At 45.7% G+C, this 18,120-nt stretch overlaps 1 protein-coding gene across 10 annotated transcripts in view; it reads right to left on the reverse strand.

Annotated features, from left to right (window-relative positions):
• RAPGEF2 (Rap guanine nucleotide exchange factor 2) overlaps positions 1 to 18,120 on the reverse strand; it is a 213,866-nt gene that overhangs the window by 58,778 nt on the left and 136,968 nt on the right. The window contains exon 1 of one of the 10 annotated variants that reach the window (XM_076073371.1): positions 2,039 to 7,618. The exons of the other annotated variants lie outside the window; for them this stretch is intronic. Within the exon in view, the coding sequence (XP_075929486.1) occupies positions 2,039 to 2,068 (30 nt within the window). The 5' untranslated portion in view covers positions 2,069 to 7,618. Of the gene's footprint in view, positions 1 to 2,038; positions 7,619 to 18,120 lie in introns of those variants that run through there. 10 annotated transcript variants of the gene reach the window in all.

Consider the following 18,120-nt stretch of genomic DNA (forward strand, 5'->3'; position numbering starts at 1 on the left):
AGAGGACGCCAGACCCGCTTTGCCTCGGAGGTTATGCAATCCTCGGACAGAACGCTTCGGGAGCACGCGCTTAATAAAGTGAACCCCAGAAACCGAGGCGGGATGTGAAATTCTGGATAAGTATGAAAGGTTTTATTTTTGCTCGTGAAAATGCGAATTCGTAGTAGCGGGGGGGGGGGGAGGTGGAAACGTTCCTCTTAATGTGTACGCTTTTTTTATATTGGCGCATAATGCCAAGAATTCCATTTGTTCACAGTGCCTCTTAAAAGAGAATTGCTAAGTGGTGTTGAAACTGTAAATGAGGGAGCATGTGTGCATGATGCAGTGGTTAGCGCACTGCACTACGTACCCGCCGACCCGAGATCGATTCCCGCTCATGACCAATAACAGTGTTGAATATTTGAACTAGTTCTGGGCTTCCACTAGGTCGACTCAGCCTTAAATAACTACCCGGTGCACTGTGTATACATCAGTACTGGGGAGACAAAAGCGGTCGGGCGTAGTGCTGACCACTACCCCCCCCACTCCCTCCTCGTGGTGGCCTTAATCGGCGCTACTCGCTAGCAGCACTTGCCCCAATAGTCTGTTAAAGGCTACACGGGGGATCGTTTTGTTTTATGTTTGGATGTGAAGCAGTTGCATAGTAGTTAGTAGACTGCTGCTATGATCCTGGTAACCTGGGTTCGATCCAGAATGATGACAACAAAATGGAACTTATTTTCAGCCTGAGCTATCTGGGTTGCCAACCTGGAAAATGTATTCCCATAACCGGCTCACCACATCCGGTAGCAGATGCAGATTCTTTATTTATCCTGGAGAAATCCGATGAGTTATGAAGCTCTTTTTCACAGATGCCCAGTAGGGGTGACACAGGAAGTGACCACAACAAACGGTACAAACATCGATAGGAGAGAAAAGTATAGGAAAGGTAAGCAAATCACCCCTCTTGTATGATTGTGGATACTAGTCATATGCCTACTGCAGTCTACCAGCGACCAGTAAAATACATCACGAGAGAAAATAAGCCCTGACAACACCATTCGCAAATGGTACACAATACCGTCAAAGGGGTTGACAATATATTTATAAAATGCAAGGTTCGTAATAACTCCACATTTTGCTATTTATTTCGATGCACGATCACTTCTGCAACGAATCCTTATTTAATTGCATGCACGTTCATTTATTTAAGAAAAGGAAAAAAATGACAACACATTTTTTTATTCAACTGCAACGCACAAGGCAGAAACATTCACGATCGAGTTATCGCCGCGCATTCGTGTATCTGCATGCAAATCCATCTACCCGGCCATATTTTCCACAAAGCAACTTTGTAAACAAACCACCCAGGTGGCTCGCAATCGGAAGATTGAGAGTCAAACTCCTGGCCGGAGGGCTTTAATCTGCCCATCATCCCTCCAACCAAGAATCGATAAAACGAGTACCACTTTGTAGGGAAGCTGACAGTGGGTGTGCCATGGACAGACTCGCCCCCATCGCAGGAATGTGGAATTTCACACCATTGGCCAAGGAGTGTAAACAATAGATAAGCATCGTCTAAATGCTCATTTCACCAATAATAACTTCGATCTGACTTGTAAATTGATATGCCTACACACATTGAAATCAATGTGTACAATTGTAGCATAGAACGCACAGTAGGCATGTGAATATCACATTGCTTTTGTAACCAAACAACATCCTTCACTTTGCTGCTAAGCCAAGGCACCCAGTTCCTGAAAATACCTCTAAACCCCGCAATGCCTTAAAAAAGTCAACAATAATAATATTCAAGTAAAGCACACATGTGCAAGACATACACGCTGACGCACGCGCACGCACTCACAAACACACACGGAGCTTTTATATAAAAAAAAATTTTATCAAATATCATCGTTATTATCCCAAAAGCAGCCCATATCGTTTCGAGCGTGCAAGTCACGCGGCAATTTGTTTACGCGTCCCAGTGGTAAGGTTCGCGAACAACGGAACGGTAACAACAGTAGTTAACGGTAAACGTACAAAAAAATGTACTTACAGTCTCTTTAAAAAAAATCATGAAATCCATGTCTTTCTTTCGCTCTCTCTCTCTCCTCAGCGCTGGCTCCACGTCCTCATAACGCACCGCTTTAAAAAAATGACGAAATGCTTTAGCGGCTCTCTCTCGGTAGCGCTCACACCCTTTTCCTGTCCACAGTCAGCCTCCGTCTGTGTGGGTGGAGGACCCAACATTTGCCCAAACCACCCCAGGGAGACTTCCTCCTCCAACCAAAAAAAACCACAGCAAGCGCGTCCGTGCTGCTTTTGCCCTCTCCTAATGAAATCTAACACTAACGTTAACGTCAAAACCAATACTTTTTGTTAAAATATATTTACGGAGTATCTACACTTCGTCTTGATACGATCATAACTGGCCAGCTGCAGAACGAGCTGAATTTGTGGTTGCAGGCCGACTCGGCCCATCATACTTCCAGGGCTGGTAAAATAAGTACCACTTTCTGAATGAAGCCAACAGTGGTAACCCTATGGGTAGACTCACCCCTCTGATAGGAATGTGTATTGTCCACCAGTGGAAATTAATATATCAATGCAAGAAACCAGTTTTGACTTTGTACGTAAATGCGGTGTTTAATAAATTGTTTTAACCCTAATATGGTGGAGGTAGGCTGTTTGACTCAAAAGAGTTTTGACATTGGCCATGTCAGAGAACTGAATCAGCGCTGCTTATATTCTGCGTTTGATTCTGGGTAGCAATGGATTTGGCCAGTTCAAAATCACACCATGACCTTTGCACTGCTGAACGAAGCCCTCTCCACACCGCAGCAGTGCCACAAACGTTCCCTCTTCTGTACTTGAACTTATCTCATCGCCTCAATCCCCACCCCACTATTTGTCATCCTCTCGGCCATGTCATCTCATTTTTGTTGGCATTCCGTCGCCAGTTTCTTATCAATTGCAAGTAGCCACTTGGAGCCACAAAAGTAACATATGACATCAACTTATTTACATTCACTTCCAAAAGAGCATTTTAAACATTGTACCGTATTAAATTGGCCAATAAAGCTAAGCGCACATTTGTCAGTGGAAACATCGATGAGAGAGAATGAAACTTGGGCAACAAGACACAAGTAAGAACACTTCATATTCTTGGCTCTTTCGGTAAAGTCACGTTGAAGGGAAACAATACAATAATAAAATATATATAACACTTCGTCAAACTTTACACAATCACACCCAGGAAGGTTTCACTGGGTCATGTTGGACTTTGCGACGTTTGGAAGAGCACATCATTTAGTTGGCCGAAATCACGTGTCACTAACACGGAAATTTATTCCGCCCATGAAATAGTCACATTGGATATATATGCAGTATACGTATGCGTGACCCAGGGCAGCCAGACGACAACTGAGGGCTCTATTGACATGCATACAGATCAGCGCCCGCTTTATTCGGTTGAGAACGGGCTAATGGGATTTTACGCTCTGGTCTAAATACAACATTTACGGTGTTATTTTAGCTGGGTTGACTCAGAAGGCTGCCAAGGTCCTATCTTTTCACTTTGACTGTGTTTACTGCAAAATACACACACACACGCACGCGCCCGTGCATATAACCGCAAGCTAATACACCCACCCACATGCACGCACATTGCAGCTCAACACCAGAATTTTAAATCAATCCCCACACACTGGAGACGATTTATATATAAACACAATGAATAAGCTAATTATAATTATTTAAATTGTGGAGAAATGCACAAGCCCAACAACATGTTTATCACATTAAACTTGTACAAAAAAGGTATTCATTTTTGAAAAGTATATCATTTTTCATACTTGTTATGTTTGTAATGCACACTATGAAAGCAATTAAATTCATTACGGCTCGATATGCGATCATATTAGTCATATTTAAATGCAATCTGCGCTAATGTGAAACAACGCATTTGTTCCATCGAAGCCTCATGTTAAAGTCCAGCGACCAACTAAAAGCCTTAAGACCAGATGGTGGAATGCTGTTAGGGTTAGAAGGTAAGGGAGTGTGTTGGCAAGGTGTGATGGAACATGAACAGTCTTGACCACGATAACATTTTGATCTTGACATTGAATGTCAAATCAAAGTTTCTTCGTGCACAAATGAGCAGTGGGGTAGTGGCGTATCAGCCACGTTGCTAGCCCTGAGCCATTGGTGGGAACTCCACATTCCTATGGCGGAGGTTAGTCCATCTATAGGACAACCACTTGTTGAAATCATTTCTTGAGCTCTAGAGCTCTCTCTAGTGGACGCCCTTTGGCCAGCAGCGGTGTGAACAAGCAATTGCAGGGCTGCGCCTTTACCTATTACACTCTGCGATAGGTCACACAGCTGGAAATGTTCCATAAACTAAAATATATATTTAGACAATCCATGTAATAACATTCGTTAATTGACTAACAGATGCACGAATAAGTACACAATTTAATCGATGTGATGTTCTGATTGATAGACGTTGGTGGTAATAATCATACAATCATTCTGCATGTTGAAAGAAAAAAAACGTCCAGTGGGCACTATGGTGGCGAGATGTTAACTACCTCGCCTGGCATACAGGAGGTTATGGGTTCGATCCCGACTCTGACGCCTGTATATTTGCAGTTTGCATGTTCTCTTTCTGGGTCCTGTGGTTTTTCCCTCCCAATTTAGAATCAACATACGTTTGGAGTATTCGGCTGCTATAAATTTCCACGTAATAAGCCACTTCGTTGAGCTATCATTAGTGGCTAGGTTGCTTCTGAAAAAAAGCTATATGGCTCAGTGGGCCTTACCTGGTAAAACATAAAAGTTTAGTTTTAGTTTAGATTGGTGACTTTTTTATGGTGCTATCTTAAAACGGTTTACTCCAAACTATGGCTTGTATTTTGGCAGATATGCATTACGAAACGCATCTCTCCATGCCATTATCAGTGCCGCTACATCACGCAAATATACTGTACATATCAGTTTTTTTGTGAAACCGCACGAACTTTATCATGAGCACGTAAACACACTAAGCGACAAAGCATGCACACGGAAATTCAGGGTAATGGTGCAGCCCTGAAATTGCTTTGCTCTATTCACTGGCGGCAGAAGGGACTTCACTCGAGGGAGCTCTAGAGAGTCCCCATAAAGAGCACGTGGCTTCCTCTTGCGTGCTGAAAAGTCTTCTTGGAAGACATTGTGGTACCCACACTTTACCCCATCACGCGTGACTTGCCGACCTACTAACATTTGGTGTACTCAATTTATACCACTGGGTGGACAGAAGTGGAAGACCATAATACGGATTTTTATTTTCGGGTTAGATCGTATAAATATAAATGTGTCGTTAATTACTGGCAAAACGTCGCACTCAGATTGTAAATGTTGTGGATTTACTATCCAACACACCGGTGTGCTGTACTGATAACGAATTGGTACGTTCTGTTTACGTGACAAACCTTACTGGTTGGCTGTGTTGGGTGGTGGTGGGTTTAACGACACATTTATATATTTACGCGATCTAACCTCAAAAAAACGTATTATGGATGATATTGGTCGCGAAAGCCTTCTACGTGTTAAACAGAAGTGGAAGTAATGAAAAAACTTGCACCATTGTTTCCACTGCCGGGTACAGTACAGTGATTCACATGCCCATCCAACGTGACTCTAAATAATTGTTTAATCAAGTCCACTTGTTAGATAGCGGTTTTAAAAATATCCAGCTCTCGGATGCTGGCTATCAACCGCGAAGCACATGGCACCCGTTTAAGTATTTTCCGTGCTGTATATGAAGCCAACACTTGAATGTTAGTTTTGGAAATGGCAACAGATTTAAGGATTGCTAAAAAAAAGCATTTATGTCATTATCGTAGCACTGCAGTACACAGCTCTGTGCAATCCATCAGTTTCAGCGGCACTATTCATTCCATATCATCGCATAATTGAAACCTACAGATGACAGACAACTAGGGAAAATAAAATATAATAAGCCAGCGAGATGGCTCAATCCAATCGGAAATCTCACAGAGCAGAGCTCACCATGTGTCAGAGTATATTCCACTGAAGTGATGCTTCAGAATCAGAATGTTTATTCATACTGCAGGACGAATTCGATGAGCAACAAAGCTCTTTTTCACAGATGTCCAGTAGGGACTTCTCACAATAAATCCTTTGTACAGTAGAGGACGCACACCCCCATACACTCTACTATGATGTATGTTGAACTTCTTTCGCACCGTACATAGCCAATTGTGCTAATCGAAGGTGCGGTAGGAAGGACAGCAAACCAAACACAAAAAGCGGTTCGAAAGAAATTAGTTGTCAATCTAGATTTTAAAGTATTGTCACATGGCGGTCACATCGATATATCGTTTTGAAATTCCCCAGTGTTGGATTTTAGGCAAATCGAGTGCAAACCCCAAGCATAAAGTGGGGCACTGTTTGTGAAGCGATTGTGGCCCACGATGAGAAGATGGTCACAGCCGCATCACCACGACTGCACGCGAAAAAAATGCACTATATTTGCTTTGTCCCAAAATTTGGCAAACATTAAAGTCATTCAGAATTTTTTTTTTTAAGTGTATGGAATATAAATACAATAGCATAAATGTTAACATCAGGGCACAATTTAAATATCCGGCCAGGTGACAAAGCAGGAAAGAGCAGGCGGCTCGCAATCGGAAAGTTACAAGTTCAATTCCTGGTTGGTGGTAGAGACTCAGCCCATCATCACCTCCGGGGTCATTAAATTAGGTACTATTTTTTGGAGAAGTCAACGGTGGTTGTCCTGCAGGGCAACCTGCCCCTCACCACTGGCCCAGCCCTGTAAACAGGAGGCTCATTTTGAGCAGAAAATAAACCATGAGTTTGACCTCACTATTAAAAAAAAGCAGGCTGATGCACAAACCAGATGTAAATGTTATTGTGTGATTTTTTTAAAAAGATGTTTCAAAGTTTTTTACACACAGGTGCAAACGGCTGGCCATCGAACACTGACGGTCACCGCATCGCGCGCTTTCAGATGTGCTTCTGCGGCCGTCTGGAACGATCTTCCTTCTGATATTGGGAAGCCACTGGAGCTATGCACTTATTAGCACGGTTGGCTACGTTTGGTGCAAAACAAGTTCAACATACATACAGTGAGGGAAAAAAGTATTTGATCCCCTGCTGATTTTGTACGTTTGCCCACTGACAAAGAAATTATTAGTCTATAATTTTAATGGTAGGTTTATTTGAACAGTGAGAGACAGAATAACAAAAAAATCCAAAAAAACGCATATCAAAAATGTTATAAATTGATTTGCATTTTAATGAGGGAAATAAGTATTTGACCCCCTCTCAATCAGAAAGATTTCTGGCTCTCAGGTGTCTTTTATACAGGTAACGTGCTGAGATCAGGAGCACAATCTTAAAAGGAGTGCTCCTAATCTCAGCTTGTTACCTGTATAAAAGACACCTGTCCAGAGAAGCAATCAATCAGATTCCAAACTCTCCACCATGGCCAAGCCCAAAGAGTTCTCCAAGGATGTCAGGGACAAGATTGTAGACCTACACAAGGCTGGAATGGGCTACAAGACCATTGCCAAGCAGCTTGGTGAGAAGGTGACAACAGTTGGTGCGATTATTCGCAAATGGAAGAAACACAAAATAACTGTCAATCTCCCTCGGCATGGGGCTCCATGCAAGATCTCACCTCGTGGAGTTGCAATGATCATGAGAACGGTGAGGAATCAGCCCAGAACTACACGGGAGGATCTTGTCAATGATCTCAAGGCAGCTGGGACCATAGTCACCAAGAAAACAATTGGTAACACACTACGCCGTGAAGGACTGAAATCCTGCAGCGCCCGCAAGGCCCCCCTGCTCAAGAAAGCACATATACATGCCCGTCTGAAGTTTGCCAATGAACATCTGAATGATTCAGAGGACAACTGAGTGAAAGTGTTGTGGTGAGATGAGACCAAAATGGAGCTCTTTGGCATCAACTCAACTCGCCGCGTTTGGAGGAGGAGGAATGCTGCCTATGACCCCAAGAACACCATCTCCACCGTCAAACATGGAGGTGGAAACATTATGCTTTGGGGGTGTTTTTCTGCTAAGGGGACAGGACAACTTCACCGCATCAAAGGGACGATGGACGGGGCCATGTACCGTCAAATCTTGGGTGAGAACCTCCTTCCCTCAGCCAGGGCATTGAAAATGGGTCGTGGACAGGTATTCCAGCATAACAATGACCCAAAACACACGGCCAAGGCAACAAAGGAGTGGCTCAAGAAGAAGCACATTAAGGTCCTGGAGTGGCCTAGCCAGTCTCCAGACCGTACGTAATCCCATAGAAAATCTGTGGACGGAGCTGGTTCGAGTTGCCAAACGTCAGCCTCGAAACCTTAATGACTTGGAGAAGATCTGCAAAGAGGAGTGGGACAAAATCCCTCCTGAGATGTGTGCAAACCTGGTGGCCAACTACAAGAAACGTCTGACCTCTGTGATTACCAACAAGGGTTTTGCCACCAAGTACTAAGTCATGTTTTGCAGAGGGGTCAAGTACTTATTTTCCTCATTAAAATGCAAATCAATTTATAACATTTTTGACATGCATTTTTCTGGATTTTTTTGTTGTTATTCTGTCTCTCACTGTTCAAATAAACCTATCATTAAAATTATAGACTGATCATTTCTTTGTAAGTGGGCAAACGTACAAAATCAGCAGGGGATCAAATACTTTTTTCCCTCACTGTACACGTTGTTTGTGAGGAGCGGTGGCGTAGCGGTTCGCAGCGCTGCGCTACGAACCTGGCGACCCGAGTTCGATTCCCGCTCACGGCCAACACCAATGACGATGATATTCGAGCGGGTCATGGGCCTCCCCTAAGTCGACTCAGCCTCAAATGAGTACGGTGTGTAAACATCGCCACTGGGGAGACAAAGTTGGCCAGGCGTGGCGCTGGCCACCCACCCCCTCGCGTGCCTTCACAGTTGCCGCTCGCTAACAGCACTTGCCCCTGACAGTGTGTCATGAGGCTCTTTGTTGGCGTTTGCATTGCCCCCCACTTCCTCTTGAGTGTTTTTTTTCCCCTTTTGCTCTGCGGCCCGAAACTGTTGAGGTTCCTGCCACACACCTGGCATCTTAAAGAGAGGAAGGGACGGAGCTCAGCTGGGTGCCAATCAATGAACAGAGTGCCGCTCGTTGCGTGCGTGTTTCATAATATTGAGGCGGGCGTTGTGTTGGGGGGGGGGGGTGGAAGACATCCATTTAAAAAGGAGGAGAATGGACGGAAAGGCGAAATCTGCGGGAAGTGGCCGCCCTGCCGCATTTGGCGTTTAATCTAAACGAGGTGCGCGTTTGATTGCACGAGGAATAACAACGCCGAGAGCATTTGAACGTTTCCCGACGAGCCTTGCGCGGCCGTTTTCTGTCGACATTCTCACGTGATTCATGCTCCCAAGGTGGCGACTTACGTTTATTACCTGACGTGATTCGTTACATAGGCGTGTGTGTGTGTGTGTATTAACATAGCATGGGGAGAGCTGTGGCTGCACGATGATGACCGGCGGACCTGTTGGATTGTCAGGCTATTTACTTACATCGATAATGAGCGGATACTTGAACCAATGTGGTGAAGTGCGGTGAAACATCCCCATGACTGATACGGCATGGGAAGACCTCCACCAAGCAGTCAATTTGCACAACAGCTGCATAACCAATTCGCCAAAAACTATTTGATTTATTTTACCAGTTAAGACCCCACTCAACCTATACAGCTCTTTTTCAGAAGTGACCTGGCCACAAATGATAGCTCAACCAAGTGGCTTTTCGCGTGGAAATTTAGAGCAGCCAAATACTCTAAACGCACGTTTCTAAATGTGGAGCATACAGGCGTCAGGGTCAGGATCAAACCCACAAACTCCTACATACCAGGCGAGGTAGTTAACATCTCGCCACTGCGGCACCCTGTTGGGAACTCACGATGGCTCGCGCTGTTTAGCGAGTACCTATCGAAGCCAGAACGATTGATGCAAGAAGAAGGGGTGGTGTGTGGCCAGATCGATGCCCCCGCCAACTTTGTCTCCCAGGTGCCGATTTTGACACATCACACAATGTGCTAAGCAGTAAGCCCGAGTCAACGTACGTTTGGGGGAAACCCAAGGCAAGTTCGGGTGCAAATTAGCTCTGCTGTCGTTGTCCATGACCAAGACTCCAAAATACAGGTGGCTGGCATCAAAGTGCATTGAGTAAAGCTACTATATGCCACCACTCCCTTAACATCGACGCAACACAAATTATTTGAGCGAAACACGTACAGTATATCCTACATCTAGGCGGAAGTGAATTTGGAACCAATTTCCTCTGCACGACTGCCACCTTCCCTAATGCCCCCCCCCCCACCCACTCACCACCCAGCTCCTTAGATGCCAGCTGCAGACCTCACCTCCTCTGTTATTCCAAGCCTAATTGCAACCCCCAAAGAGACCATTAACGAAGTTCCTTAAATTGTCCCGTGCACACTGCGCCAACCGAGCACCACAGTAGCTGCAGAGGAAATGGGACAATGAAACAGGTAGAGAGAAAAAAATTACGTTTTTGTTCTACAGGAAAGGAACCTTCCACTGCAACGGCCTTCCCTTACAACAATGACTCTGGCCACATCACCCGCTGGGTTCAGTCTCAGTCATAGGAGTCGGTGTAGCAAAAGACGAAACTCGAGCATTTTTTTTTAATACCGTTAACAAAACAGCTTTCATCCGGTGGCAGTGTCGCAGTTTAATTCTGCTTCTGCGAGTGGATAAATGCCAATCGGTCTCCGAAATCTGATATTTTTTTAAAGCCATTTACGTTTCAGCCGTTTGCTCTCCGTTGTAATTTCTGGTTGTGCTACGCATTGTTGAGCATGATAGCCATTGGTGGAGGACCTACCATACGCAGCAAACAAATGGTCGAATGCATGGCATTGGAAGTGTGATGATGGGACCATCATAGGCGTATTTAAGTAAGTCTTAAAGATTCACTTAGGGCAGTGGCTGTGTGGTCTTGTGGTGGCCATGTTCACCCCCAATATATTTTGTAGAAGGCGTTGATGGCTAAATTGTAACGTGCACCTGGTAATTTATTTGATGAATTACCAATGTGCTTTGTCTAATGTAAGGAGGATATTAAAGCCCCCCACTGTGACAACATAATTTGTAAGAGTGATGGGTGGCTGTCCAACCCGAGGTGGCCACCCATGTTCAAGCCTGGTTCATAACTGCAGGAAGTTCACGGTCTCAGTCAGCCTTGTCACCGTTGACTACACACAAAAAACACCCATCATATATCATTCATTCCTTTAGCGTTTTTGGCTGAGCCCCACTGTGAAAATTATTAATATTAGTCCATATTAATATTAAACTAGTGGCTAGCCTGTCCAGATTCCACGGTAATACATTACTCCGAGGGAGTATACTCACACCACAGTGAAATGGCTTCCTATTATTGGAAGAGCGTTCCAGACGGCCGCAGAAGTGCACCTGAAAGCGAGCGATGCGGTGACCAATTTCGGTCGATGGCCAGCCAAAAGCCGCTACTGCGGGGATGATCCGAGTTCACGTGATGAAATCGACATACATGGAATGTCTGCTTAATATACGGCTGCATTGGAAGCCTAACATGTGGCATAGTAATGACCACATGTCCTCATGACGCTATTGCAGAAATAGTTTGTGGTGTCAACTTGTGAGGCCGATCTCTTGACAAGACGCCATGCTCTGCTGACAGAAGCAGTTCCAGAAGAAGCATGTCTTTACCACTTGGCAGAACTCCAGGAGCATAACCAATATACACTGTAATAAAATCCAATACACACACAACCATGAGATTTCTCAGCCACCTCGCTTCTTTTGCTTAATATTCAAGTTGCACGACCATGTTATGTAATAATAACAATAATATCCAGGAAGGTTACATCAAGACCAAACACTATTTTTCAAGAGAGTCCTGCATTGGGATGTTAGACCAATACCAATGAACATTGTATGTGTTTAGCTATGAAAGGAAACGAGATAACTCTGAGTGGAAATTGGTAGCATCTAAAGCAGCAAAACGTTAGTAGTACCGATTTATTCTCATGGTCAATCTCGTCGTGGTGGCGAGACTTTATTTCCCTCGCCTGGTATGCAGGAGGTTGTGGGTTACTACATCGCCTGGTATGCAGGAGGTCATGGCTTGCTACCTCGCCTGGTACGCAGGAGGTCGTGGGTTACTACCTCGCCTGGTATGCAGGAGGTCGTGGGTTACTACCTCGCCTGGTGTGCAGGAGGTTGTGGGTTACTACCTCGCCTGGTGTGCAGGAGGTTGTGGGTTACTACCTCGCCTAGTATGCAGGAGGTCGTGGGTTACTACCTCGCCTGGTGTGCAGGAGGTTGTGGGTTCGATCCCAACTCTGACGCCTGCTGTATATTTGGAGTTTGAATGCACTCCCCGTGGTCGCGTGGATTTGTCTCCGGGTCCTTCGGTTTTTCCCTCCACATTTAAAATCGTGCATTGAGAGTATTTGGCTGCTATACATTTCGAAAAGATAAGCCACTTGGTTGACCTATCGTTCGTGGCCAGGTAGTTACTGAATAAGAGCTACATCGCTCAGTGGGCCTTACCTGGTAAAATAAAAAAGAAAAATTCGTTTCGTGGCAATTACTTGATAACCCACTCTTTTCAAATGGTTATCACATAAATCACTGTTACTAACCATATACAAAGAAAACTAAAACCACTAAACTTATGCCAACTAGGGTGGCACCGGCAAGTGAAACATCTGGTCTGGGCTCATGGCCCTAACAATAAGGTGCCCGAGTCTGCGATCGAACCCAGGTGGTTCTCTTGCCGTCAGTCACGGGAGTTGTTTCCACTGCGCCACACGGTCAGCTATGGCTACGGCGCTCCCCACCCGACACGACACTTTGGTTTCACGCATTCGGGGGGGGGGGGGGGCACCGCTTCTAGGTATTCTGTTGCCATGGGCATTTCCACACGGTCGACCACCCCCCCTATCGCATCTGTCCACGTGTGCTTGGCCGAGTTCCAAGGTCACCCCCCCACCACAAAGATAACTTTCCGCATGGCCAGCTGGGCCGCCCTGGCTTCAATCCGTTCAGCCGGAGCCGTCACCACAACGGGGGGAGACTCTCTCAAGGCAACGTTGAGCGCAAATAAACTTGAGCGTTCATAACCTCAAGTAACCCCCCCCCCCCAGATGCCTTGTATTTATTTTCATTATTTATTGTTTGCTCTGCGTGTTGTTTGTTTGGTTAATTTCGCTATTGTTTGCGAGCGCTTCGCACGTGCTGTTGAGTCGTTGAGCCATTCGGCCGCAGAATGAAATGTGTGGCGCGTGGGATTCAATCCAACGAACCCTTCCGACGTTCAAGGTGAGAGCTCTGAATTTACCTGCTCATGTCATTGCTGGTGGAAGGGCCTCCACGAGAAGGAGTCCTACAGATCTGGCTCTCATGTGTAGGGGAGTTCATAGTCTCAGCCTTGACACCAATGACTGCACAAACAAACCCTTTGTCATCTATTACGTAGCATTCTCCTACTCCAGAGAATATTCGGCCTACTCTTTCACGCTGGCCAGGATATATCTTGAGAAGGGAGCACCCACACTTTACCCCACCACACATTTCCTGCCGATCAACCGACTGCGATGAACCCCGTTTACTCTGCTGCCTGGACAGAGGCGGTAGGGGTGAGGATTCAAGAAACTTGCACCGTTCTTTCAATTGCGGCACCGGGAGATGGAATTGAAACCGGTGACCTCTGGACCGCAGGCCCATTGTACTGACCTCTACACCACGGAAGCAGCATACGTCAACGGACACCTTGACGGTGAACAGCACTCGACTACGGTACGTGCGCAGAAAACGAGATAGAATTTTCGACAGAATACAAAAGTTATAATGAAACGGCATTAACGATATCAATGCAAGATGTGCGATCGCGTAGTTTCATTCATCATCACGATCCATGGGCAGATAGCCCGTAGGTGTCCACTGCACGTTTTGTCATGTTTCCACTTTCCTCCGTCTTGTGCCAACATATGCTCATGTCGTGCCCACATCTTTCCGGCACCAATCTCGAATATCGTCGTCAAGCCAATTCTCCGTTTGCTCTTCCTTTCTTTCCGTTTCCTTCCTATTTCCCGCCCCCGAACTTTTACATGTTCGTGCCGTTCTCCATCCTACACACATGTCCATATCGTGCCCAGTTTCCTTCTCATCGCTGCCCACATCACCAGTTTCTTTTTCTACGTGCAAACCTTCAGCCTGCACTTCGACAGTCTCGTCGTGAAATATATCTTTTTGCATCAAAATCTGCCTCGCGCTGGCAAAATTCACCATCGTCGCCGCACGCATCTCGCCGACTCTCTGCAGGGTGGGTGGGAGGATGCCACTCGCATTTATTCGTACCAGCAAAATAATAATAATAATAATCCCACTTTCGCTGTTTCCCAAACGTAAATACCCAGACGAAACTCCCGAGACCCCAGAAGCAATGATTCTTTGACCTTAGTGCCTGTCTGCTACATCAATCTCGCCTCCCTCGTAGGATCGCACACGGCGAGACGAGAGAGTGGCGCTCATAACCGGCGCTGATGCACGCGAAGGGGGAGGGGGAGCAAAGCATCGACTTCATTTTTTTCCCCGCATTTTCATCGCTTAACATTTTCTTCATACAACTCGAAGCTTCACGTGCAGGGACGTAAAATGGGAGGGGGGAAAAAAAGTCACGGTTCCGTTTGCCAGATCACAATGAGCAAAAATATTTTGATTGGAGGAATTTGAGCGCTTTCAGTGATGGCTTTCCTGCCCCCACCCCACCCCCCACCAAAGAAAAACGCCGCACTCTAACTTCCCGTGACCTCGGGCACATTACAGTGAAGTTATCACACTCAATAACACTGATAAGCGATTGCGTTAACAACAGACGGAAGCCAGTTATTGATAACGTGCAGACAGCATTGCTTTGTGTGTGTGTGTGTGAGACTGTGTACACTACACAGCCGCATTACTTTCTCCAATAGTTTCCAACAAAAATGTCATACTTTCATTTAAAGCAATGAACGAAGACTTTGTAAATTTGAAAGCGGCAACATTCATGGCCGCGGCTAACATCAATGCTCAGTGACACCTGACTCGGTCCCTATATTTAAGGTACCGTCGTCTTTGCAGGGCAAATGTATAATTTTTAGTGTGGGCACATGAGACTGAAAATCATCATTCAATACGCTGACACAAGAATAAAGGGTCACAGACAGAAGCATTAAACCGTCATTATTAGTCATAGTCAGCATTGTCAGTAGCAGAAGCAGCAGCGTGACAATCAATCAGTCTGTGTCCTTCGCATGTTAAAAGTTTCCCTCGTCCTCAATTACCGCACCGATTCTTTGGCAACCCCAGTGCATCTCACTCACTCCCACGTGTGCTCTGGCTGCACGGCGGATCGTGCGCGGATTTTAAACGACCGTGAATCCACCGCCATGTCACCAAGACGATGCGAGATCCTTCTGATTTCTTTTGACATCTGTACACTGTGAACTGGCTTATGAAAAACAGAAATGTGTGCAAAGAAGCATGGACACACCGCACGCTTGGAATTACGTTGACGGACATAAAGAGGAACGCACGTATTGGAGAACATATGCAGCTTTCGATTTAAAGCTTTCGTGACTGCAAGGATTCATCTTCTTTGGTTATTTCGGTAAAGTCACGTAGAATGAGAACAAAATAATAAAATAAGACAATAAAATTCTCACGACGTTTCGGCCACAACACAAGTAGCCTGTTCTTTCACCTGAAGAAGGCTACGTGTGTTGTGGCCGAAACGTCGTGAGAATTTTATTGTCTTATTTTATTATTTGATTCTCATTCTACGTGACTTTACCGAAAGAACCAAAGAATATGCATCTTTACAGAAACGATTCAAACCGTTGACGTAAATGTAGAGGGCGCGGGCGGGACGCGTCACAGCTAGAAGGGCCGATGGCCGATGGTCACGAAAAACGACGGAGCGGCACCCAAGGCGTGGAACGCGTGCCCGAGACGGAGCGATGAAATCGCACACTCGTGCGCGCGGGCGCTTCGGGCGGATTCTCGCAACGCAGGATCGCGAAAGAGACGGCGATGGCTTGGGGAGGCCTTCATCCAGCAGTGGATTGATCATGGCCGAAAACAATCATCATGATTATGATGACGATGACGACGATGACGATGATGAAACCCCGCTTACAAAGCATTAAGCCAAGCCAAACCTAACGGGGCAATTTACCAAAGCGTCTCCATTTGTGCTCCACTAAATCTGGGTTAGGGCGGAGGAGGTTTGGCAGTTTGGGGTGGCGGTGCTGCTGGAGGAGCGGCAGTTTGCCAGATTATTTATTTATTTAAGCAGAGATTAGGTTTTTAATCTCCAGGATGCCCCAAAGCAGCTGCTGCGTGTCAGACACGCCAGTCACACTCCAGGCACCGCGATCGGCACAAGCCCCCCCCTCGCCACCGACAGCTGCGTCCCTCTCGTGCCTCGTCCTCTCGCGCGGCCCGTGGGTAGAGGTCTTCATCGCCGAGGCGACGTTGCGGTGTTGTGCCGCGTTTTGGTGGAAAATCACGAACGAAAGCCTTCCCCTCTCTCTCTCTCTCTGTGCAAGTTCCTTGGGCCCGGCGGGATTTATGCTAAATGAGTTTAAAAACAAAACAAAAGCACTTTCCCGTGGATGGAGGCATTGATGTGGAACAATCACAAATGCGTGGTGGCTGGTTGGTTGGTTCGGAGTCATTAAAAATCACAAACGTTCACCCTCCGCTTCTCATTGTAATCACATGCGGTGTTGACTTTATTATTCTTATAAATGATGATAATTGTTGTAGAATTTGATGTGTTTTATATTGTATGAAATACACAGAGCATACTGCACTATGAAACTCGGTTATGAGTGCTTAATTCTCTAACAAAAGTGGCGAATGATCTCTGAACTGGTTCTAAGGCCCCGTTTAATAATCCTATATGGACCAGCTTGGTGAAGTATAGTCAGACAGCATATGGAGGCCTGTATCTAGCAGTGGATTGATGAGAGGGTTGTTAATTAATATTACTTAACGATGCATGACACCAAGATAGGGAAATTTTACCTAAAAGTGTAAAATAATCAAAATCATACACTGCAACACTGTAATGCAATTATTATATTAAAGGACATTATATTTTCACTTGACGTAATAAATATAATAACTAAATACTCACAAGCCCCATGTAATTATTTATAAGACTGTAGCAATCCTTTACACGCTTGTTTCAATCCATTTGAAACACTGAAAAGCCAGATATTAAATGCTCACAACAGATCATCGTTCACTTTGCTTTACATTTTCAATGACATAATCCATAACGCGAGAGCGTCTATTCTACGCTTCCGTCCGATAACCATAGGGGAGCTTTAACATACTGGCCACCTCTCAATTCGCCATCAACGTCAAGGTCACAAGGGGTCACATCACGGCTAATTCCGATGATGGCACCACACACGTCCCGTGGCTTCCTTACGCCACCCCATCCTTGTACGGGGGCGGATGGCCTATGGTTCAGAGATGCAATCAATTTCCGTCAAACCGGACATATCATAGCCGGCAAATTCAAACAAAGTAAACTATACTTCTTGCGATAATGAGGCACAGCGCGCGGACGGACGCACCGCTCGGATTTTCACTGACCGCATTTACTTTTCCAATATCAGGCACAGGGCAAAATGGGTTTGTGCAATTTTTTTTACGTGACCGCTCAGCCGGTGGGACCAATTTGTTTCGCAACTAAACCACGCGGAGCTTAAGGCGGGCCTGCCCGCGCGACTCCATGAGAGCTTCCGCAGATTTCTACGGACACTGGATATACCCGTGTGGCTCAGATACAATGCTTGTCCAATAGTGTACAGGCCATAATCCCTGGAGATATGGGGCACACAGCCACACATTATTTGGAACGATCCTAGTGCATGCAGTGTATTATAGGAATACAGTACATTGTCTGTGGCCTCATCTCCTTCGTCTATCTGGGTGCTGTGGTCGCGCAAGTCTGATAACTCTTCATTCGTCACTTGTACGACGACGTCG

This window comes from Petromyzon marinus, chromosome 41, assembly GCF_048934315.1.
Source record: "Petromyzon marinus isolate PM22_M1 ecotype Great Lakes invasive population chromosome 41, UKy_Petmar_22M1.pri1.0, whole genome shotgun sequence".
Lineage (NCBI taxonomy): Eukaryota > Metazoa > Chordata > Hyperoartia > Petromyzontiformes > Petromyzontidae > Petromyzon > Petromyzon marinus.